This window comes from Lepisma saccharinum, chromosome 26, assembly GCF_977018435.1.
Source record: "Lepisma saccharinum chromosome 26, izLepSacc3.1, whole genome shotgun sequence".
Taxonomy (NCBI): domain Eukaryota; kingdom Metazoa; phylum Arthropoda; class Insecta; order Zygentoma; family Lepismatidae; genus Lepisma; species Lepisma saccharinum.
Window position 1 is genome coordinate 60,662,477 of NC_139254.1, and position 25,361 is coordinate 60,687,837.

The 25,361-nt window shown below is 36.7% G+C and overlaps 1 protein-coding gene across 3 annotated transcripts in view; it reads right to left on the reverse strand.

Moving 5' to 3' along the window:
* The window catches only part of LOC145979814 (MFS-type transporter SLC18B1-like), a 58,927-nt gene that overhangs the window by 16,896 nt on the left and 16,670 nt on the right, over positions 1-25,361 (reverse strand). For all 3 annotated transcript variants that reach the window (XM_083112832.1, XM_083112834.1, XM_083112833.1), the window contains exons 5-9: positions 19,889-20,036; positions 17,519-17,587; positions 15,882-15,972; positions 14,789-14,928; positions 4,438-4,631 (exon numbers count right to left, since the gene is read on the reverse strand). In XM_083112832.1, coding sequence (XP_082968958.1) covers positions 4,438-4,631; positions 14,789-14,928; positions 15,882-15,972; positions 17,519-17,587; positions 19,889-20,036 — 642 coding nt within the window. The remainder of the gene's footprint in view (positions 1-4,437; positions 4,632-14,788; positions 14,929-15,881; positions 15,973-17,518; positions 17,588-19,888; positions 20,037-25,361) is intronic.

Consider the following 25,361-nt stretch of genomic DNA (forward strand, 5'->3'; position numbering starts at 1 on the left):
TGACAAAACACAATGTAGAATTACAAAACAATTTAATATTTCAGCAATTCAGTAATATGAAACTTTACGTACACTACACCATGAATGGTGCCACACCATGGCTGTGCAATCTAAAGCATCATGCTTTGGGCTCCGGCAATGGGATGTGTGCAGGTTCGAGTCTCCTGGGGGAAGCATAACAACTTTTCTCCTTTGACATCATGAAGAAATTGGGAGAAAATCTACAACTGAGGGTTCGTCGTGCTGACCACACATCACTCCTTAACTGGTTGGATGATCGTCCACCTCTGCTGAGGCTGGCAGCCGGTAGGTAGGTACTGGCTCTCATGGGCTGTTACGCCACTTTACACCATGAATGTTTTAACCCTTCTCTCCTCATCCCTGAAGAAGGATCAAGGCTGATCCAAAAATTGGGAGAACAAAATAAGGTATGTGTTGTTATTTTATCTCAATTTGTAATACTGGAAAATGTACAGAAAAGATTTGTCTCATTTTTATATTTTAAACTCTACTTTTGGGGTTTTATTATGAATATTATAATTTATTAGACAAACTTAATATTTTGTCTCTCTTTGAAAGAAGAAATATTAACGATTACAATTATATTTCCAAATTAATTAATGGAAAACTTGATGTACCATATTTATTATCTAAAATTACATTAAAGACATGTCGTTATGTATTCCGAAACAACTGCTCTGCAATTTCTGTCGCTTCTTATTTTAGACATAATACGTATTTTAATTTTTTTATATCCCAATACGGTCATAATCCACTGGAGCCTAGTAAACTTTTATTATGATAATAACATGTTTTTTAACATATGTGATTACATTGTGCTTTTTAAATTTGTATATTTCTCTATTTTAATGAAATTGGTCTTCTCACTATATTTTTTCATGTACTACACATCTTAATTTTGTGTATAGATCATCACAACTGCTGTATTAGGCATGTACGCTGTTTTTCAGCAGTAAAATCAAATAAATAAATAAATATTGACGATAGGTGGTGTGAAATACCATCTTTTTACCAATAAACACAGGGGTGGTGCAACTAAATACTATATTAATTATGGTAAACAGGATGACTGTAGGAATAAAGCAAACAGTTTCAGGAGATCTAAAGATAATAACACAGGAACATGCATGCTTCACCCCAAACACAAACTCAGGATCACTGCAATTAGTTTTGCATTGAATTACATTGTAAGCGGGTGAATTCATGTGAATTTTATCAAGGTGTCCCAGTTCGATACCTGGTGGAGGCACATAGTGGTTCGGATCCCACTTTAAACTGCAGGTAAAGTCCCGATTAGCCTTACTGTGTATAAAGTGGTTTTAAAACACCAACTCAATCAATCATGTGAAACTTTTGCTGATACCTATAAAGTATTGACATAAAATTTACTGATCACCTATGACTAGAGCTACATATTTATGGTGAATAAAAGATCAAGAATTCGGTACAAAAACTGGGTACACTTCCATGGACGTCCGCAGGATTTTTTCAGGGAGGGGCAAGGAAGGTATTTTTCTCTGGGGGGGGGGCAACGAAGGTAAATTTTACCCAAAAATATTGTTCTTCCCTAAAAAACATAGCTTATATTTGAATTTATGGTTTTCATAAATAATTAACACATATTATTGTGGTTAAAATGAAATTATATGTGTGAAATACATATTTTTTGGTTGACTTTCATTTTCCAGGGGGGGGGGCACGGCCCCCCCTTGCCCCCCCTTCCGGATGCCCATGTACACTTCGGGATCAAAAGTGGGATATATGAAATGGCATTTCGGTGTTAATATGGTGAATAAAATCCTAAATTTCATTTAAAATCTATACTTATTATTAGGGAGACAAATTTATGGTAAATAAAAACTGAGGAGAGCAGTAAATAAAATGTTAGATCAGCGGTATATACCAGCGGTGAAAAAAAAAATTGGCACACACTTTTTCATTATGAGAGGAAACAACATACAAAAGAGCTATAAATTGATAAAATACTTCATTTTTATATACTGTACACATACACAAGTACTTAGCTGTCCAACCAGAAAGAAAACATCAACACAAAATCACTTCATTTCTAAATTGCATATCTTAAGTGATTTATTCATTGTATGTATTTAAAGGATACCTTGCTGTCCAACAAATAAAATAATCACTACTGCACATACACAAACACATGTTGAAAATCACATGATGATAAACAAAATTCATTCATGACTGAACACCAATGACACCATTGTTTCCCTTGATGTGCGGGAACAGACTAATCTTATCGCTGCTACAGCTAGCAAGTTCAATGAAACTGGAAGTTGAGTAGACATTCGGGGGAAGAAAGGAATGCAGCTTGACAGGGAGCGAAGTTTTCGAACTGAGATTATGTGCATGGGAAATCCAAATTTGCAACGTCTTCCTGATGTGATCGAAGATAAAACGTTCTTCAGCTGCAAGTGGTAGGAAACTTTATGCAAACGTATCGTTATAAATCGACAGTTTGCGTGCACAACCTCGATTGCTGGTTTTTGCATGTTTTCTACTTAATTTGATGATATTTCACGTTTATTTCATGAAAAAGCGTTCATTTCGTGAAAAAGCACACTTTTCGCATTACTTCGTGAATAAAACTCATGCATATTTCATCATTGGGAGTGTAGTTACATGCAGAATGTTCAAAATTGCATCTCTTTTTCACATTTCGCGAATCGCGAAAATTCAATGTCCCTACTTATTATATAAGAAGCTTAAGCACATTTATGTATGATAGTAAAAAAGTTCTTATGTCACGTGCCGGCAACATATTTGTTAAAAGTAATAAAGAGCACACAACAGCATGATAAAGTGTTTTTATCGTGCTGTTTGTGCGTCTTTATTGTTTTTAACAAATACATTTATGTAGTTGTCAGAGTATTACGTTTAATCTAGTGTAAAGAAGTCCAATTTGCTTCTCAAATATTTACAGCAGAATTAATCAATTTTGCACGACTTGCATAACTCTCAGGATAATTCAGTCTTCAGAAAGTGCCACGTCAGTAAATAAACTCTAAATGTCGTGTTTAAGACTTTATTTGCAATTTGCAGTTCATTTTGCATCATTTTGTGACAAATTATGGTATGAAAATGCACCTCACGCCTTTCAAAAACATGAAAAATGGACATTACAGTGTGTTTCTGCCAAAAACATAAAATTGCATGCCTCGACCTATAACCAATATCCAACCATTATGACACAAAATTGTGTTTTTTACTGAAAAGGCATATTTTTAAAAAATGCAATGTTCTTCACATGTTTTTTGACAAAATGTAAGTAAATGAAACCACTTTTATGTTGCACATACACTTCTTACTAACTGACATGATGAAAACAAATATTTATCTACACGGTGATTAAAAACGATGTCACTGTAAGCTGCTTTTTAAGATGTTCATGTGTGGAAGTCTTGATCACTTTTATAATTAGAATATGGAATAATGAAGCAAGGACCTGATGAAGATTCATGCATGATGAGTAGACCTTAGATTTTAGATTTTTAACCTATTTTTTCCTTTGCAGGTAAATAGGAAATAAACAAGTTATATCAGAGTTTCATTAAAAAACGAAACAACTGACGAAGTTTTATAGAGCCTAAAATAACCTATTTTGCTTGTTAGAACCTATTTTTGGTTTATGTGCCTAAATTAAACTTTTTTTAGGTTTTACAGGATTTTTATATCTCACAGAGGTATTTACTAGGTTTGGTGGCAAAATAATCCAATGACTGGCATGTTTGAAACACGTTTTCTGTCAATTTCCCTCCCTCCAAGTATATGATGTTTATCAAAGCTTTAAACAAAACAAAAAATGTCTGATGTCACTGTTTCCTGCAGACAGTGGCGGCGAAAGGGGACAGTTCCCCATACTTTTTACCCCTGCACTATAGACTTTTAATGCTAAGCCTTGACTACTAAGATAAAGTAAACTTCCTAGGCAAAATAGGGGTGGAATTACAGCACATTTAGTATAGCTAAGCGGGCTCAAAAAGGGCAATTTATGCTAACTTTGACCTTGAATAATTTAACAATTACAAGACGCACGAGACTCAAAATTTTCATAGGTACTAAGTTCCATGCATATTTTCAACTCCCCAAATTTCATGAAAATCTGATTTGGTCAGGTTGTAGGCTGTGTTGATTTCATATGTAATGACTCTTCTGTTACATCATGTAACATTATATATCTTTCTCAGTCTACCTACTAGAGCATACAGAAGCCTACATTGTGCTTCATTCAGTGTTCTCCATTCCACAGTCTACCCAGCCAAAACAAGTAAGACATTTTAAGAATATTTTAAAAGGCTGCTGGGTAAAAACTGTAACAATATTGCATTTGTACTATTCTGTGAAGGAAGGAAAGTTTCTAATATATTGACTTGATCTCATAGTAATACTCACTTTTCAAGGAATGGTAACAATGGAGATGGTCCCAATGCCAGCAATGCACCAGTAGAAATCACAAGACCAATCACCATCATGGACCAATGGTTATCTATACGGTCAGCTAGCCACCCCCAAATAGGACTAAATATTCCATATAAAGCAGAAAACAGAAGGAAAACAAGTCCTATTTGTTCTGGGCTTAAGGAAAACTGCAAATAAAGAGAAGCAAAATATCTTTATTAACTTTTGTAGTAACTTGAATATTGTATGCTAACATAATTACAAGGGTTGTTTGGAAAGTTTATGGCCTGACATAGCAAGTGCTCTTGAAATGTGCAGAAATTATAGTTATTCTTGCATATTGGTGATGAACGGTATTGGGAGGTTTACTTGTTTGTGTTATATAAGGGATATCAAATTGATTGATTGATTTGGTGTTTTAAGTCCACTTTATGCACAGTAAGGCTAATCGGGACTGGACCTACAGTTTAAAGTCAGGTGCGAACAACTATGTGCTTTCACCAGGTATCGAATCCAGGACCCCTCGATTACAAGGTGATGATGTTACCCCTACACCATCGGTGAGGCCCTACAAGGGAGTTGCAGTTAGGGAACAAGTTTGATTCCTGAGCCATCCATAAGCTATTTCATAAAATAGGGATGGGCTGATGTGAAATTTACCAATATTGATAACTGACATTCTACTGATCCGATATAAAATTGCAAATACTGTAGTTTTGTAAAAGCTAAATTGTTCATTCATCTTCTCAATAAATGAATGTCAGCAGATGACTGTAAGGCAAAAGAAGCTGCATATTTAGAGATTTAGTTTGAATAAAATTAGGGCATGGACATTGTATGTTTATATCCATAAAAATTATAACAAAATGGCAGAATATTGCACTAAATTAGAAGATATTTATAGATATATATATCGAATCCGTAGTAACTGGTAATTTCACAAATAAACCAATATGCCTATATTGGTTGATCTCAATAGAGCACCGATTAATCTGTTCCATCTCTATCATACAACTAATTCAGATCCAATTTAGTTACTTCAACCTCATTGAAGTGGTACTACAGCTTGAATGATGAAAGGCTGGCAAAGATCTAGTTCTGGTGAGGTCACAAATAGGCCCACCCCATATTCCACAAAAATTAGCACATCTCCCTTATTATGCTAAATAATTTACACACATTATTTGGAATAGACACAAGTTTACAAAAAAATCATTAACAACATATTTAAGTAAAACTTATTTATTTCTGTTAAGGTTTGAAATGATCATTGTACACACGTGGTTTACATTGTACATAAATATTTCGTTTGGCAGTTACACATGTACTGTAAATAGTACACACCTGACAAAGCTACCCGACAGGAATCACGAACAAAAACTGTGAAAAAATGAAACGTGAACTTATTAGAGTGAATTACACACATGACTGTTCTTTCTTCTTTTGTAAAAAGTGCAAGCCTCAGAACTGGACAGGTCACAGGTGGTGGATAGTGAAACTTCCCTCATACATGAGGGGAAGCTGCCAATAAGTGAAAACCCAAATAAGCAGTCCCGGACTGAGGCTTGCTGCCTATCAGGGTGTGGAGGTGTCCAGTGATATGGACATACTCAGCAAATACCACAGCAAATCGACAGCATTGTGTCATAGAGAATAAACACCGCCATAAAAGTGTTTGCCCCCACTGTCTTGTGGGCCTGGAGGGATACAGAAAGGCTAAGGGAGTTGGCACCCTGACAGAAAACAAGGGTGTACCTGAGAACTGGCCTGATTAGCCGACAGGTGAAAACATAAGAAACAATTAGAGAAAATAAAGAAGCAAGCCAGACTGGAAATTGGAGACGACGCGGGCTATGAATAGGGACATTGAATATTGGAAGACTGACAGGGAGGACTGAAGAAATTGTGGATCTAATGGAGAGAAGAGGGATCGACATGTTTGGAATGAGTGAAATGAAATGAAAGGAAGAGGAGAAATGAAATTGAGGAAAGACTATAAACTGTACTGGGCAGGGACTAAAGAGGGCAGACGAAGTGGAGTTGGATTTGTAGTCAGAAGTGGAATAAGTGAGGAAGTACAAAGGGTAAATGACAGAATAATAAAACTAAAAATGAATGTAAGAGGGGGAAGTAATAGAAATAATTCAAGTGTATGCCCCACAAACAGGATGTACAAGAGAGGAGAAAGAAGAATTTGAAGAAAACTTGGAAGAACACGTAGGAAATGAATGGCAAATTATGATGGGTGATTTTCATGCACAAGTAGTAAGAGACAGGAAATGGTATATGAAAGTACTTGGAGCAGATGGATGGGGACAGAAGAATGATGAGGGAAGGAGGGTACTGGACTTTTGTAAGAGAAACGGACTGTTAGTAGGTAATAGCTGGTTTAAGAAGAAATATGACAGCCATAAGATTACAAGATACAGTTGGAATAATGAACAAAAGTCGATAATAGATTATACCAGGTAGGCCATAAGTCAGTTGTTACTAGCAATCATTAGACTTTGTTTTGCCTAGCATAGTGGAAGTCAGTTGTGAACTTGACTAGTGCGTATTACCCAATATAAGAGTGCTGGGTAATACATGCTAGTCAAGTTCCCAACTGACTTCCACTAAGCTAGGCAAAACAAAGTCTAATGATTGCTAGTGACAACTGACTTATGGCCCACCCGGTATATTGGTAAACAAGATAATGAACAACATTAAAGTAATACCCAGTGAGAACTTAGAAAGTGACCACAGGCTACTAGTAGGAGATGGAAAATAAAAGACAGAAGGGAGGAACAAGAAAGAACGATAAGAGTTTGGAAATTGAAGGATAAGATGATAAAAGAGAAATATCAAGAAATATTGCAAACTAAAGTGCCAAGAGATGAACCCAAAGGAGTACAAACAGAATGGACAACATTTAAAACAGAAATAGTAGAGGCAGCCGGAAAGGTATATGGAAGGACAATTGATTGATTGATTTGGTGTTTTAAGTTTAAAGTGGGATCCGAACCACTATGTGGCTCCACCAGTTATCAAACCCGGGACTCTTCGATTACAAGGTGAAGACACTACCACTGCGCCATTGGGGAGACCCTCGAGAAATTGTTGAATGTGAAAAGAGGAAATGAACATGAAGAAGTGAAGAAAAAAGAAAACTGGAAGGAGAAAATGAATCTCACATGGAAAGAAGTGGAGAAAGCACTGAAGAGAATGAAGAGAGGTAGAGCACCTGGAGTAGATGAAGTGCCAGTGATACTTGATGATACTAGAAGCAGGAGTGTTTGGTGTACAGTGGCTGTACAGTGTGGTAAGAAAGAGAAGTGCCAAGAGATTGAACGAAGGGACTGATAGTTCCAATACTCAAGAAGGGGAACAGAAACTAATTGTAAAACTACAGAGGAATAACACTTATGTGCCACTCAGCAAAGGTGTATGAGGAAATATTAGAGAAAAGAATAAGGGAAGTAACAGAGCTGAACATGAGAGAGTATCACCCCCCACCCATTTCATAGCTGTACGATAAACTTGGCAATGTTACATCACATGCTGTGACGTCACGCTACGTAATCTTGAGGCCACCCGAGCCAGGAGAATCGCTACACACATACACTGGGGGAAATTTCTACTACAGTTAGGTATTTCAATTAAACTATGATTTACTGAATAACATAATTCACGTTAGTCTACTTATCGGCCGTTAGATCTAGAATGAACCTACTTAAAATGGGGGGTTTATTATTTTTGCTCCCTCTGTCCCATAATTATTGTCCGGTACACTTTTGTTTGTTGTCCCATAATAATTGTCCGATATGCAAACCGTGACATTGGTGTATACAGAAGAAGAAAATGAAACACTGGAATAAATCATACAACATTATTACTCAAGGATCAGTACAAATTGGCCGATCAAATATCCAAAAGAACATAAATAAAGTCACCATTTTGGCATACCGGACTATAATTATGGGACAGAGGGAGTATTTCTTTTCCTTAAATTAAACTTCCATAGCTTTTTTATGGCTGATAATATTATGTGTTTTAATGTAAAGAATTAATATCATCCTATTTCAACATATACGGAGGGGATGAACACTCAATCTAAGTGCCAAGAACTCAACGTTATTTACTGGTTATTTATAGAAACGTTAATGATGTTAGAATTGTTGTTATTAGTAATTACTATTTACTTGTTAATGCTTTGGTTGTAATAAACATGAATTTGAAAAGATACCTTTGCTTGTAATTTACAATTACTTGATATGGTCTATTGCTCTCACTACTAGGAACGTAGTTATATGGCTCTAGGAAAATAGGGGCGCAGTCAAACTATCCACTGCATGGTACGATGTTCGCACGTAACGTTCTTCCTATATAGAGGCAAAATATGTGGGGATGTGATACAGGAACAGTATTGATTTAGAAGATGCAGATCAACAGTAGATCTGATATTCACAATTAGGCAAATGCAGGAAAGGCACTACGAGTATGGAAATGATTTGATTATGACAATCCTAGATATAGAAAAGGCATATGATAGCATGGACAGAACAAGGATTTGGAACGCTCTAAGAGAGAGAAAGGAGTCGAGGAAGAGATAGTGTGTAGAGTGTAGAGCACATACAAGGCCAACCAGAGTAGTGGGAAGAACAGAGCGATTCAGTATAAGTAATGGACTTAAACAGGGAAGGGCTCCTTCCCGACTGCTCTTCATAATTAGAATGGATGCAATTAACGAAGAGGTGGGGAAGAAGATAGGAGAGGAAGAGATGAAGGCCCTGTTGTTTGCTGATGACTTAGTAATATGGGGAAACAGGGAAGAAGAAGTACAGAGACAGTTTGATAGTTGAGAAAATCAGAAGAGCAGGAATGAAATTTGGAGCAGAAAAGATTGAGGTGCTAATAACAACAAGAAACAGAGCCAGAAATGGACCAAGAATAAAGATGAAAGACCAAGATGCTGGTAAAGTATCTGTAAATAAATTCCAACTGTAATTTCCGATACCGATACTACTGACATCGGCCGATACTGATACATTGGAATCAGTATCGACTCAGCCCTATTAAGAATACTTCTTTGCTCTTTCTACTCATAAGAAAATGCAACATCTGACCTTGAGCAAATACATCAAGCCAGGTACTTCTTCTTGATGACATGCATTTCTTGTTACTATTTTATTTCATTTCCAATGACACAAGTATAAAAGCTTTATGAAGCAACATTTCAGCTTTATTTTTCATCTGCTGAAAGTTCTGTAGGGAAAGATTTTGTTTCATTGGCACTGAAATAAGTCCTGCAAGCTCAGTCAATTTCTATTTCAGGCCACAAACTTTTCAACAACCCTTGTACAATTAAATGTGGCCCTTTTGCAAAGAGATCACATGGATAAAAATACTGGAATAATTGGGGAAATAGTGTATCACAAATTCACAGAAATACAGATTCTCTTCTTATAAAATATATAAATTGCATGTGACTTTTGGGAAAAAAAAAAAACCTACTTTATTCTCCTGTTCACGAACAATTATCTTTCTTACTTCAGGGGAATAAAATACATGGTTGTATAATGTACGTAAACGCAAACAAATGTATTAGAGACTTACTATTAATTTCGGTGGACCATGCCGCCATCCAGTTTAACCTTTTGGGACCCAAGCATCTCGATCGAGATACCCAAATGTAACCCTCACGGTCCCAAGCATCTCGATCGAGATGCTGTGTCAAGGTCGTAGTTTTTACGTTATAACTTTTCTATTTTTGGCTAGAATTTAGATTTTTTTAAATATTGTTCCTAACACATGTATTTAACAGAAATGTTTTTTTGCATTTTTTTGTCTTCATGAAAATGGAGGGGAAAAGAGGGGAAAAGATGGAAAAGATGGGAAAAGTGACTTCTTTTTTGCATCTCTTTTCAAGGTCAAATTTTTGACCGACAAAGGAAGACCAGCTTTGTTGTTCTAAAGCAATGCTTTTTCACTCCCTCCTGTTAACTGCATTCCAAGGAAGCTTGTTTATTAGTATCCCATGTCAAAATGAAAGTTTTCTGTGAGGGCGAAAGCAGGGGGCAGGGGGTCGGGGGAGGGGGAAGACTGGTTGTTGAATCTGCGTTGTGAATATGGAATTTCGAAGCGCGCTGAAGGAAACCTTTGTTTTTTTTTAGCACAAGTGTCCACAAGTTGCAACAGGGGTTACCCTGCATTGTCTAAAAATAGAATTTCAAGCAGCTGCAAGAATCGGCGCTCGTTTTTCACTGCGTTCTAGCTTTTCGTCCGTGAATGTTGTGCGTAGGTGTCGTTTTGTGCCCAAGTGCGAGGACATTTTTTGGGTGGTGACAATTTTTTAAAATAATTTGGGGGTTTTCTACCTTCCCCCTTCATATATATGCCAAATTTGCATAAATTTTGCATTTTGTGCATTTTGACATTTTTTTCGGGGGGCAGGGAGAAACACCATTTTTTTTTTAAGGAAAGTATTTTTGAGGGGATTTCCCCCCTTTCCCACTCCATATGTACGCCGAATGTGCATAAATTATATATCGTTCGAATCTGTGATTCATTCTGCGTACAATGGTATATCTTTCATATCTCTAGGGCATTTAGCTTCTGAGCTGTAGTCAATTCAATGTAACTCAGCATTTCGCTCAATTCTGAAGCTTGAGACAGTGGCGTACAAGCCTTTCGTTTCAGGGGTACAACTCGCGTTACATTGGTCATACGGCAATGATGCAAATATTTTTCTGTTTCTTACATGCCAGCGATAATTTCTATGTGCATTTTGAACTTTTCATATCCTTTTTTTCAGGGGGCGGGGGGGGGGGAGAAACTGCATTTTTTAAAAAAAAAAGTATTTTCAGGGGATTTCCCCCCTTTCCCCCTCCATATATATGCCGAATGTGCATAAATTATATATAGTCTGAATCTGTGATTCACTCTGCGTACAACGGTATATTGTTCATATCTCCAGGGCCAATAGAGTCTGAGCTAAAGTCATTTCAAGGTACTGCTGCATTTTGAAGCTTGAATCGGTGGCGTGCCGACCAATCCTTTTGGGGGTACAACTCAAGTTACATTGGTCATATGATAATAATGCAAATATTTTTGTGTTCCTTACATGTCAGCGATCATTTCCATGTGCATGTCGACACTGTCATGTACTTTTTCCTTGAGAGGAGGGCGGGGGAACCTAATTTTTTTTTCCGAAATTTTGGAATTTTGAGAGTTAGCCCCCTGCCTCCCCGCCACATATATGCCGAATTTGCTTACATTTTATATAGTTTGAATCTCTGGTTCATTCCACGTACAACGGTATATCACTCATCTCTCTAGGGCAATTAGCCTCCGATCTACACTCATTTAATTGAAATGAAACTCTGCATTTTGCTCAAAATCGGCTTGGGCATCAAGGGGGTTACATGTGAAAATGGCCTTGGGCACCAAAAGGTTAAAAGTAAGTCTCATGAAAAAAGTAACTTGTTTATGTGTATTTATTGAGCAGTCATTATTAAAATACAAAAATTGTCGATTAAAAAAAACAAAAAACAACAGGATATATTACTACAGGCAATCCTCCAAAAAGATTAAACCCACACTAAAAAAACAACAGGATATATTACTACAGGCAATCCTCCAAAAAGATTAAACCCACACTTTATGCTCAGATAAAGGGACTGGACCTAAAGTTTAAAGTGGACTGGAATATAGTAACCTTATTACCATGCAATGTTAATTGGACATTCTAACACTATAATAATTCTTGAAGCTTTCCTGGCGGCAAATATTGAAGAGGTCTTCTCGGGCAATCAGCCAGGTGATTTCCGGATAGACTTCCGAGTTTTCAAGAGCTAACGTCACTCATCTTCAGGGATTGAAGTGCAGAGATAAGTCAGGGTGAAGTTATATGTATTTGTGTGGGAGGGGTCCGGTGTAGGTGGTGGGCCAATCAGGTGGCGTTTCTCAGACATCCGCACTTCCAGTCAATTATCACTAACCAGATCCTGATTGCACCCCTCCCACACCAAATACATATAACTTCACCCTGACTTATCTCTGCACTACAATCCCTGAAGATGAGTGTGACGTTAGATCTGATTGCACGAGAAAACCTCTTCAATTCTAACACTATGTTTCGAGAGAGCATCCTGCCTCTGATTACCATTTTAGTCTTTCAACAGTTTTAAAAACGAAGGTTGAAAGAGGCTATTCCAAAAAGGAAAAAAAATGTTTATTAAAGCCCCCTAGAAAAATAGTTTTTCTTGTATGTACGGATTGCTTGCATTGTAGAATTATTTTCCTGTAGTTTACGGTTATTACAAGCATTAGAAAACAGTGCTCTCCTGAAACGTCACAACGAAAAACTGTTTTCTAATGCTTGTAATAACCGTAAACTACAGGAAAAATAATACCCCTAGAAAGAGCTATGCGATACAGACTTTTATAATTTCTGAGTCCTCCGAAAAAAAATGTATGTGTATGTGTGTATGTGGGGGTTGGGGGGGGATTATAAATGCAGGAAAGAAAATCACCTGCAGCATGCTTCTTTGAAACGTCACGAGCTAGAAATAGATCACAATGTAGTGTCAATACTGATTTTATCACGTATTTTATGGACAGAATGTAATGGTTGAATAAGTGCTTCATCGCACCTAAATTAAGGATAAAATTCCCTTCGCTACTAAATTTACGAAAATAAACCAACTGATCCTTGTGCCTTTCAGGGGATAATAACACTAAATTTTCAAAAAAGAGGAGGGGATATCTTGAGCTATAATTCGGATATTAGCAAAACTTCACCAGAGAGAAAACCTGTAGCAAAAGTTTTCAAAGTTCTTCGTAAAATAGTTTAATGTAGAACAACCAATAACCACACAATGTTCCAAAATTATATTTACCATGGCATTTCTTGCGTAACTTGCTTCACACTCCTTTATACTGGTGAGTAATACAAATGTTTTCTACCACAGAATATATATCTGCTAATTTCAAATTGATTCGATGTGATGAACATATCATGTGCTCCTTGAGAAATTTAGAATCTAAAAGTTGGCAACAGTGACGGCGTGACTTGTGTATCTGGAGCTGGAATGATCGTTCAGCAAGGTGGGCCTTTGGAAGCATGCAAGACCTGCCGGTTACCCATGGGCTTTGGATACTTGAAGCTTCAATACCTAGGCAGGCAATTCTTACTCGCTGACTCGCCAGGTGGGAGGAGGAAAACTCAGCCCGGCGACTAGAAGTATAGTTAAAAAGCACTAAACAAAGTATGCCCAATTAACATGACATCCTAATAAAGAATCACTGTCACTAATCAAAATTTATTAACATCAAATGTGAATTATTAATTCTGGCATTCGTTAAATTAACCTTTAAACAGCTGAGCTGGTTTTCGAAAGTAACTCCTTTCTCATCACAGGCTATGCGCACGATTTTTAAATTTTTACACTTATTTCAGAAAAACCGTATATCTCTGTGAGACTATTTGAGCAATCTAGTTCGGATAACTTTTGTTTGAAAGCAAAAACATCGGAGCACGTGACCGTGTACAATTCAGAAAGCCCAATTGAGAAAAATGGGGTTGGGAGGGGCCAAGTCCCAAATTTCAATGAAAAAAAAAAATCTGGCATTTGCCCCCTCTTCTCCAGTTATTTTGGAAAAAGGGCACAAACTTTTGCATTGTTTTCAAAGAACAGACCTTTTGCAACAAAGTGAAACTTGTTCTAAGTCTCTAGTCCTCATACAGGCTGAAATATGATGCAATATGTACAATCCTGCATTTTGGCTAAAAATAGCTAATTTGCATATTAGAGAAAGAGGGGAGGGGGGTTCTTCCACTCTTCCACATGACATTTCAAAGTCTTATCTCAACATGTCAGCATTTACAACCTTGCATACAAGTATGAAGGTCCTAAAAGCACGTGAATGTTGTAATCAGCACCATGAGTCATATATGACCCATTGGCTGTATTCGCCTATACTTTCTATGGGTCATATATGACCCATTGGCTGTTTTCGCCTATACTTTCTATGGGTCATATATGACCCATTGGCTGTTTAAAGGTTAATAGCTTAGTAGAACCATGCACAAACGATCCTACAAAGACCCGCGACTCCTGTGCATCGTACTCCCTCGTGGAGTGGAGTGGCAGACTGGATCAGGCTTCCTTATGGCCAGAGATGAACCAATGTAGGGGAAAGTGCACGGAGACTTTTGGTCAAAGGTTCCTTTCCATGTGGTTGCTCTATATAAGGGCATCTACCATGCAACTAAGAGAGATAAAAATCATCTAGCACCACAAATGTAACACCTTATAAAAACATTAAGTTTGACAGGAAAAAATGAATGACATGAATGAATTACCTCTCTTAAATGAGGCTCTAACGTTGGATCCAAGAATCCCCAGGTGTTGGAAGAAACCACAATAACTAGGCCTATCACAGCAACAGATGGTATTTTGATTAATCCTAAAAATGAGGCTGATTTGCTACCTACACTCGAACCTAAAAAAAAAGGTACAAAAGAATACATTTTTAGGCACACACGTATCTCTTTTTTAGTCAAATAGTGAGAGAAATTATGCAAATGCTTCAGTCTTTGTAAAAAATCTACTCTTTGCTTTGTCTTTCTCACAAGAGAGGCACCTCACATATAGCTAGCTCAATCAATATTACTAGTGATGAGAGTTGGAAAGTGTATCTCCACTCTTCTGATTTACAGATTTTGGTTCATTTGGTGTCACGCCTCTCCCAATTATCTGAATTTACTATACAGCTCATCACATGGTGCTTACGTATATTTTAATTACTTTATAATAATAATAATGTGTACAGCATATTGACTTGATTTGGTTTATTTTGCTTGCTTTTCTGCCACTTGTGACTAATCACAAAGATGAGGATGAGTGATCATATGATAAAATTGATGAAGGGACACTTACAAAGGATGCCCATGACAAAGCTGGGATTCGAACCTGGGACCCATAGCAGACTACAGTTCATGCTTTTGTGGTTTGTGTTGTTTCTATATTTTGGTGGAAAAACAATACACACATATAATGCAATTACGTAAAGATGACTGCAAGCTGACTGATAGCTACTTCCATAAGGGTCTCTTAAAAAATGAATTACTTTTAATTCAGTCTTGTATTAATTGAAATGTGTAGCTCTATCTTAGTTTGATTCATGTTTTTACTTGACCTATATTTGAAGAAAAAAAAAGCTGGCACCTGATTTATTTTTAGTTTCTTCTACCCCTGTATATATCTAACTTAAAAATGAGCAATTATGTGATTCTGGGCCAGTTCTGCAATACAATCTGTCTTTACGTTTATATTGCTGGCACAGAATGTGTAAATTACATTGCACATAATCTCGGGGAAAGAAAAAATAAGTAGTTTGAAATATGCAATGTTATCAGAAAATGTATTAAATGCCGAAAGTAAGAACAAACTCACCATCACTAGAAGGAAGTAAGATGTAATTAAGAGGCACAGTTGCTATCATCAAAATACCAAGTGAATAGAATGGAAGACTAAATCCTCCAAGCTGCAAAGAAAGAAAAGAAAAAGAGTATCAATTAAGGTGGACTAATGTCTAATGTGGGCATTTTGCCAAAACTAATACTCTGTAATATAATTATAAATATTCCGTGAATAATCAGCTTCTTTATTAATGTCACTGATGTGCACTGAGGAGTAGCGAGTCTAACAGTGATGGATCAATGATCTCACACATCTTATTATTTTCAAATTGCAATATTTATTGCCTTTTCGAAGCCACAGTTCGCATGCAACACATTTCTTCACTTGCTTCTCACCCATTGGTACGATCACCAGGCAGGCTGGAAGGAGATACTCTAGTGGGCTTTTCGACCACCAGACCAGTTTAAGGTAGAGGCTGCTGAGGAAAGGGAAGGGCTGTGTTTACTCCCCACCCCTTGCCCTGAACCCTCCAGCCAGTGCAATGGTTGAAACCCGTGCATGTGCACACCAGTCTATCACCTACATAAGGTGATAAGAGGATTGGTTTCCCCTTTCACCATTTCACCCAAGAAGCTCAGGGGAGTAATTCCAATATTTCCATCTCAAATTTTACGCATTATATTTGTGTATAATAGCACATGCCTTCAAGACTCATTATTTATGAAATGAAAAAGTGAGTATTTGGTATGCACACGAAATTACCGGAAACAGTTCATTTTTCTCAAGGAAGGAAATTAAATAACAAGAAAAAAAAAACTTTTTCATTTTAGTAGAATTATCTTTAAATACACTAATCTTTTGTCCTCAAGTACGAACTCATCAACACATTTTGATAAGCCTAACAATCTGAAATTTGTGTTTTTGTGGCAGGGTGGGGGTGGAGGGTTGAGGGTTGGTGTATTGTACTTTGTAAAAGTACATTGGAAAAATTGTACAAGGGTCAAATTACGTACACAAAACTTCTTATCTGTTTTATCGCTATGCTAATTTACACTTTTACCATTTCAGGTTATTTTTCTGGTTTTTGAACATTAACTGAGATACGACAATAAAAAAATGGCTAACGAACTTATGGTAGTGATGAGAAAAGTCATAAACATTCACACTGTACTCAGAATTTGAACTCAAGACCTTTCCTCCAAGTGCTTCCTGTTTTCAAAGAGTGATTTTTTAAAAAATCCCTGCCTGTGTGTGCATGTGTATGCTTGCATGCACACACACACACTCACACACACACACACACACCTGAGCTGTGGTTATGTGAACCTTTAAGAATAAATAAGGTCAAACAAGCTGTTACCATGTGGTGGCAATTGCCTCAACAATGGTGGTACCTAAGTTGAAAAGTACTGTATGGTACGTACATCAAATGGCAATTAAATTGTTTGTAAATATATATTTTTGTTATGTTTTTTTAAAGTCCACTTTATGCACAGTTAGGCTAATCAGGACTGGACCTACAGTTTAAAGTGGGATCCCTTGGTTACAAGGCGACGACGTTACTACTTCGCCATCAGGGAGGCCCATTTGTGTCCTTAATAGCTCAATCATTACAAAGAAAGAAGTGATATGAATTAATATTACTACTAATAATTATAATTAAAACTTACGGCATATAAAACACCGCCGAGAGCAGGACCAACACTCATTCCCAAACCTACAAAAGTTTCAAGGATTCCCTGAAATACAACAAAAGAGGAAGTATGAAATTCTTGCAATGACTCCAGTCAATCACAACCTATTCATAGCTCCTAGTCCACCCATTCCAAGTTACTACATTTGCATATCATATACAGTGTCATTCAAAAAGAATGTTGAATTACAAAAATACATATTTCAAAATAGTTAAATACGAGGATTCATTTAATAACAGGAATTTCATTCTAAACTTCATGGAGATTTATGCACAACAAAAATTTGTATTTCAGGACTCAAAACGGTTTCTTAGCAACACACCTTAAAGATGTCATGATGTAGAAGAGCAACGAAGTGTTATTCCTTTTTGTGGTCAGAGTGAGTGAAACCTTCTAAAATCTGCAGCAGAATGAAGGTTCAGTACAGAGACGATTGTTTAAGTAAAGGGAGAGAGTATGAATGGATGGAAAGATTTCAAGACGGAAGATGAAATGTCAGTGATGAACACCAGGTTGAGAAGTCAGTTTGTGTGGCTAACTGAGGCAGTGAAACAGCAAACCATTAATTTAGGACCCTTTCTTCTGACTTAAACAATTGTTTCTGTACTGAAACTTCATTCTGTTGTAGATTTCAGAAGTTTTCACTCTCTCAGGCTGCAAAAAATGAATAACACTTCGTTGCTCTTCTACGGTGCAAGTCAACATTAGAGCAGCCATGTTGTATGAGTTACTGCACAGACATATATTACTTGATCGTCATGACACCTTTATGGCTTGTTGCTAAGGAAACATTTTGAGTCCCGAAATACAATTTTTCATTGTGCGTAAATCTCCAGGAAGTTTAGAATAAAATTCCTGTTATTTAATTACTTACCCTCGTATATTGAAATGATCAGTGTGTTACAAAAAGGCAGAAAAATGGTATGTTTGGGGGGGGAGGGGGGGAGAGAGAGAGAGAGAGAGAGAGAGAGAGAGAGAGAGAGAGAGAGAGAGAGAGAGAGAGAGAGAGAGAGAGAGAGAGAGACACACACACACACAAACAGGGGGGGGGATATACATATAGATTCATATGATTACCATTTGCATTAATACTAAATTTTATTATTAATAAGAACCATTCTTTCTTCAGTGGCTGAAATTCTTTAACTTGCTTAATGTTAACTACAGCTAAGCCAATACCAGTTTCAATTGATACTAATACTGTACTTCAAAATTGTAATAATTCAAAGTAGTTCAGAATATTTATAACTTTCACTGTGTACATTTTTCATTGAAACTATATCACAGCAATCTATCTGCATTTGTTTTTAAAATAATTAGAATTCCATGTGAGATAATCATTTAATAACAAAATCCAATGCTCCCCAGTGTTATTGCAAAAATAATGAAAATTATGCATTTAGCAGAGTCTGCGAGACACTAACAAGCAGAGGACATTATTTGGGAAATTGAGTTTGGGATGGGACTTCATGTAATGGTAGGGTATCCTCCAGGTATTCATATGCCAATATACTAGCATGCACTAGCCAGCCATTTCCGAGGAAAAGTGCTTCAAAGTTTTGAAGATTTCCACATGCCTTATAAGCAAAGATATTGTACTGGCAAATGGCCTCGTGTTCTTTTTTATTTGCTGTATGAATTGTCAAGATATTTTGTTTTAGATTCTTTGATGATAATTACCACTGTGAATCGTGAACAAAATAATGTAAATGAAAGCATAGCTTGCGAACAGTTTTCTTGTGTTTGATTACTTGAATATTTTCTCAAAAAAAGAAAATTACTCACGTGAAATTTCATGCGAGTAATTCTTAAACCACGTTAACCGCATCCATCATGAAGAAAAGAAAATGTTTGTAAAACGATCAGAAAATTAAAAGAAATATTAAAAAATAATATTCCCCCCACAAAAAAATTCAATAAAATGATATTTCATATTTATTTCAAGAAGTTATTAAATAAAGCATAATAAACATGAACATGTTTAAATACTTACAACTGAAAACTACAAATAAATGTCTGATGAAGGGACACGTTTCTTCCAGAAAGTTACATCAAAATACATGTTCAAAGCTTGTAACAACCTTAAACTCGAAAAATAATCCTTTTCTTTTGTTGTGATGTTATGTCCTGGTTCCCCCTCAGGACTATCACAACACACATACACACACACAACGTTACATGGATAATATAATAATACAATAAGTCTTACTGAAAGTAAGACTTATTGTAATATACAATAGTGATTATGCAAACTTTTAATAAGAATTCCTCAAATGCTCAGATACTTATTGTGAAACAACACTTTTCATATAAAATTAATGAATATACAAATGAATTTATAATTACCATAACAGCACCTATATTGTCGGGAAAAATTTCAGCAACATAAGTATAACTCGCTGTAGAGAATGAAGCTGCTCCTAGGGCTTCGAAACCACGCACAAGAAAACAATACACAATGAACATCAGGCGATCTTCAATACGATCCAACAACCTGAAAGTAGAAAAAAAAATCACGTAAAAAACTAGACTAATGCACACATCACTTAGCATTTAAAACCCATTCAAATTACCGTTTAGTTTAATGTTATTCTTTTCATAAATGGCATATTTTTCTCAGAAAATAGTTTCAATAGTTATTAAAAAACAAATCATGAAATAAATATTACACGTGTGTCATAAAGATGTAAAGATTTTCTTCTACTGGAAGTTTTCCTAATACAAGAAGATAATTCTGCAGATAAAGACTCAATAATCAGTGGGTCTGGACCCCATCCGATGAAACATTTACTAAGTAAAAATAATTAAATAATGAAGAAATAAAATTAGTAAATTTAAATAGTGAATAATATACTTGTTGCTTAATCGAGAGTTACTTATCTCTGCCAAACGTATTGGAAGGCAAGCATTATATTGGGATCATACAACTTTGAATGACAGTAACAAAGAAAACAGGAATTGAAGCTTTCCTGGCGACGTGATTCGAACATGTGTTCTTCAACCAGAAAAGTCAGGACTTGCAGAACACACAGGATTTTATTAGCTGAAATCAAAATAATAGCCAAATGTGCAGGTTACTGGGACCGAGTAAAAGAAGCCATAGCCATATCACGGGAAAGCACCATTGGTACAGAGTCTGAAGAAAACCTTGCTAGAAGGTTGAAACGTTACGTTTAGTTTATGTTTTTAAAATAAAACAAATTTCTGCCTTGGTCAGCATATTGAGTTTTTCAAACATCGAAACAAGGCTTAATGTGCTATAAAAACTACAGCCAATAAGAACACAAGAATCCAGAGTGAGCCAATAGGAAGACAGAGTTCAAACTCCGCCCCATCATAGTCATATATATAACCCTACACTGGTCTCCATTTCTATATTCCCTGATGATGAGAGCAATGTATGCGCTCGAAATGTTGGAAGCCAACATAGACTTAACCAGGCTGGTAACCCGAGAACACTTGTTCGAGTACCAAAGGTTTATGCAAGATTTATTACTATTTATAATAACATGAATAAAATATTACCAGGAACTTTACTTTTTGTCAACTCGGTCTAACATTGTTTTTCTGATATTCAATAAACATTCAATTATTTATCTATTTGACATGTATTTCCTTGCTATGACATTTTCTTTAACCCCCTTAACTATACGTAAGCTATATAATGAACAGGGTGGCTACAAACAAGCAGAAATGAAATTCCCTGACTTTTCCAGGTTTTCCAGGACAAAATTTACATTTTTCCCTGACAATTACAAACTAAACTAAATCGATGTTTTTGCAAATGGAAATAATAAACTCATACAGATCCACATATGGTTTTGCTAAGTACGAATATTATCTTCTATTAAATTGACTTAATTTCTCTATTCTCTATGACTTGAATTCAAACTGCAAAATAGTGAATTTGGAAAATTATTACAATTCACAAGCTAAGGAAGGATTATGGAATTTTGTCATACGCAGTAAGTTTAAAATAAAATACTTGCTTATTTGTAAAGTTACGACTAAATGAGATAAGAGTGATTGATTAAGAAATACAATTTGTAATTTATCAGTCTCCTTATACATTCTCGGTATTATATGTTGATATTTCCACTGAGGTTTGGAACCCTCTGCTTGCAAAAAAACTACGAGTGCGGACTCATTTTTCAATGCATAAAGCTACTTCTCTCTTCTCTGTAAAACAAACAACTTAACTCTTGCATATAAGTGAAACAACTGAATCGAACAAAAGAAAGTGTCATATTTCCTTACATTATCGATGGGGTTTCTGCTTCAGTACAGTATATCCAAGTGAAGTGCTGTGAAACTGACAACATGCAGTTATACCATTAATGCTGACGAAAAGGGTATGTAGAAATTTAATGCAAGGAATTTATAGAATTGCATTGTATAGGTACCTGATTTAGCTAACCAACACATTAAAACAGGAACACTCTAATAATAAAAGCTTCTGAAAGTTCATATACGAGGGGCATCCTGAAAAAGCTCCAATGGTGCCTATACGCAGCACTAGTGGTCGGAGAGCAACACACACACATACAGGCAGGAAGAAGTGGCATGTAGCTGTAATCTGGTACAGTTGCAATGTAGCCGGTTTAGGACAGTTCTAGGTTAAAGATTGCAGCTCTCATAAAGTCTCCCACCAACTGCGATGTAGCCTACATTGCATGCTCAGAATTTGGCACAGAGAAATCGTGTGAGTTGTGCAGACCGGACGTCGTGAGTGATAGGATGGTCAGACGATGGTGCAGACAATTCACGGAAGGCCAATCGAATGTGCACAACCCCATACAGCTGAGTACACACGGGCCCTTTGCATCACTTCAGGTGAGAGATCTTGGACCACTCCCTGTACAGCCCTGGCCTTGAATGTACCTACTTTCATCTCTTTGTTTAACTGAAGAGGTTTCTGGCAAGGCAAGGTTTTGACAGCTACATTGCGGTAGAGATAGTTCCAGTATTTGCTGTCAGACACATATACCATGGGCATACAAAATTTAGTGCCACGCTGCGACACATGCCAGAACAACGGTGGTGATTATGCCGAAAATTTTTCCCAAAATTCACATTTTCATTTTAGCGCATTTTCTGGCAAATATCTGAAATTATACCTTCATGGTGTTTTTAAACTACTGTTTCAAATTGTAAGTCACATGGCTTATGCCTCTTCGTGAGAGTTTGATATCTTGAAAGTTATTTTGGGAAAGTTATTTTCCATACCCCTTTATTAATTTTAAGGTAAGGATTTTAAATAATGAAATTTTGGTGTGGAGTTAGGGCCCCACACTTTCTTGATCACGGCTGAAGGTGGGGATGACGTGATCAGCACCATACTCCTGGCTGCCTTTATCCCTCAAAGTTTCCTCAAGGTACCAGCTTTGTATGATGCTGAGTGGGTGCCAGAGCAGTTTGAATAGGTGGAAAACATACCGGTTCTCCCCCGCAGGGGAACGACCCCGGGTCTCTAGCATAGTAGTCAGATGCCCTAACGACTCAGCTCCATTATTACTCACTCGACAAATGCCGATAGTACGCACTTGGCTTGGTAATTCAAAACATATGTCGTGCGACAAATACGAAGATGTGGCTCCCGTGTGACGGTAGATAAGCACTCGATCTCCTGTTAGAACCCTGCCACTTTGCTCTGTGATGCAAATGGTTTTGATAGAAGTTGAAAAAATCGTGGGAAATAAATGATTTAATGTGGCTGTCGGAATCATTTCACGTACGTATAACTCTATAGTTTACTCTTGAGTAAAATGTTGGAAAACTTGAATGTTCTTTGTACACAAACATGGTCTAGAAAAGACAAGGATGTTGGATTTCATGGAATTTTTCATTGTTTTAGGATATTTCTTTTAAAAAAAATCGCTAAAAATGCCTACAATTTGCATTTTTTTTGTTGCCAAATTTGCATTATTTCGATATTTCGAACGGGCGAAAAATGTGTCCAGACATCACTGCACATTCCTAAACATAACTTCGCAGCAATTACCATATGGCGTTTGCAAAAAATCAATGTCCCTACTAATTGGAAATTACTTTCTGGCCACCCCTCATATAAATCAGTAGATGGAAAGTGAGAATTTAGCAGGGCTGGCAGAGAAAAGTCAATTCTTGAAGAAAGTAATTTGCTTTTATGATTGAATGATTCGAGTAAATATGATATTAAAATATTTACGTATTTATTATTAGTATATTATTTCATAATATTGGACAATAACCTTACTCAGTGAGAGATTAATGATCATCTCTCATGAGTTTAAACAGACAGGACAGAGAGTGGCGTTAATTTCATTGCAATACTAGTGTTGCAGTAAATGAGGTTGGGAGCATGCACTTGCCAATTTTTATAACGTTCACCAATGCAGATTTATGTTTGACTTTTTCGTGATATTATTCAATATATGTCCCATTTGGTTGGATTCTTCTTGATATCTAAAAACAGTGCAATGTCATTGTAAACGTATGTTAACTTGTGCGAAACCAGTAATGTGTCAGGATGATGAAAGAAAACCTTAGTAAGCACTGCTACATTAAATAAGGTGAAGTGAGCCAGAAGAGTAATAAAATTCCAGCAGCATATTTGCAGTCTAAAGCTCTTCTTGTTTATGCATTCGATTTTTGTTGGATGTTGCAGTCCATGCAATTTCTGTCGCATGTTGTAGTGAGATACTTTGTCGGGTGGTGATATTCGACAAAAATCGTATGTATCAATGGAACATATTTGTTTCCATGTTCCTTCAGTTTGCCCAACAAAATGCCTTACTACGACGTCCGACAACTATCGGACAGCGCCACTGGCTCTCATCCCCTCCATCTGTTGACAAGTTCCCTTACTACTCCCATACGGACAAGAAAAAATGATAATTCAATGCATTTTTCACCACATAATATTTAGAGGCTTAACCTTTACTCCTCCAATGATACCAACCATTATGGTATCATCAGGGTAAGGTCGTACTGGCCCGATGATACCATATGGTATCATGGTGCTGATTACGAAATGAATGTGCCTTTTGGACCTTCATACTCTTATGTTTGGGTGGAAACTCTGACACAGGTCTGGAGCAAGCCTGGGAAATTCATATTGATGACCAAGCCCCCCCCCCCCCCTCCGCAACATATCCATGCCACATTTCCGAACAGAGTTTCTTTCACTCATTATTCAACTTGTATGGCACCAAAGAACATGAAACATGTTTCATTCTCTTGAGAAATGTCCATTCTTTGAAAAGAATACTAAAGTTCGCACCGTCTTCCCAAACAGTGGGAGAAGAGGGGTTAAACTCCAGATTTTTATGTTGTTTTCTTTTCATTGAAATTCGGTAGTCGCTCCCCCAAAACCCCCATTCCTCGGTTCGGCATTCTGAATTGTACACCGTTGCATGCTCTGATGTTTTAGCTGCAAAACAAAACTTATCCGAAGTAAATTGCTTCCATAGTGCCCAAGTTATAACAATTTTCCTCCAAAAATGCAAATTACCTATTTTTTATAAAAAACAGTTTCACATTTTGGCTTATTATTCAACTTGTATGGCACCCGAGAACATGAAACATGTTTCATTCTCTTGAGAAATGTCCATTCTTTGAAAAGAATGTAGCAAACTCCAGACTTTTGCCTTTTCATTGAAATTCGGGGGTTGCACCACCCCAAACCCCCTTCCTCGGTTCGGCATTCTGAATTGTACACTGTTGCATGCTCTGATGTTTTATCTGAAAAACAAAACATATCCGAAGTAGATTGCTCCCGTAGTGCCAGAGTTATAACAATTTTCCTCCAAAAATGCAAATTACCTATTTTTCGTTATAA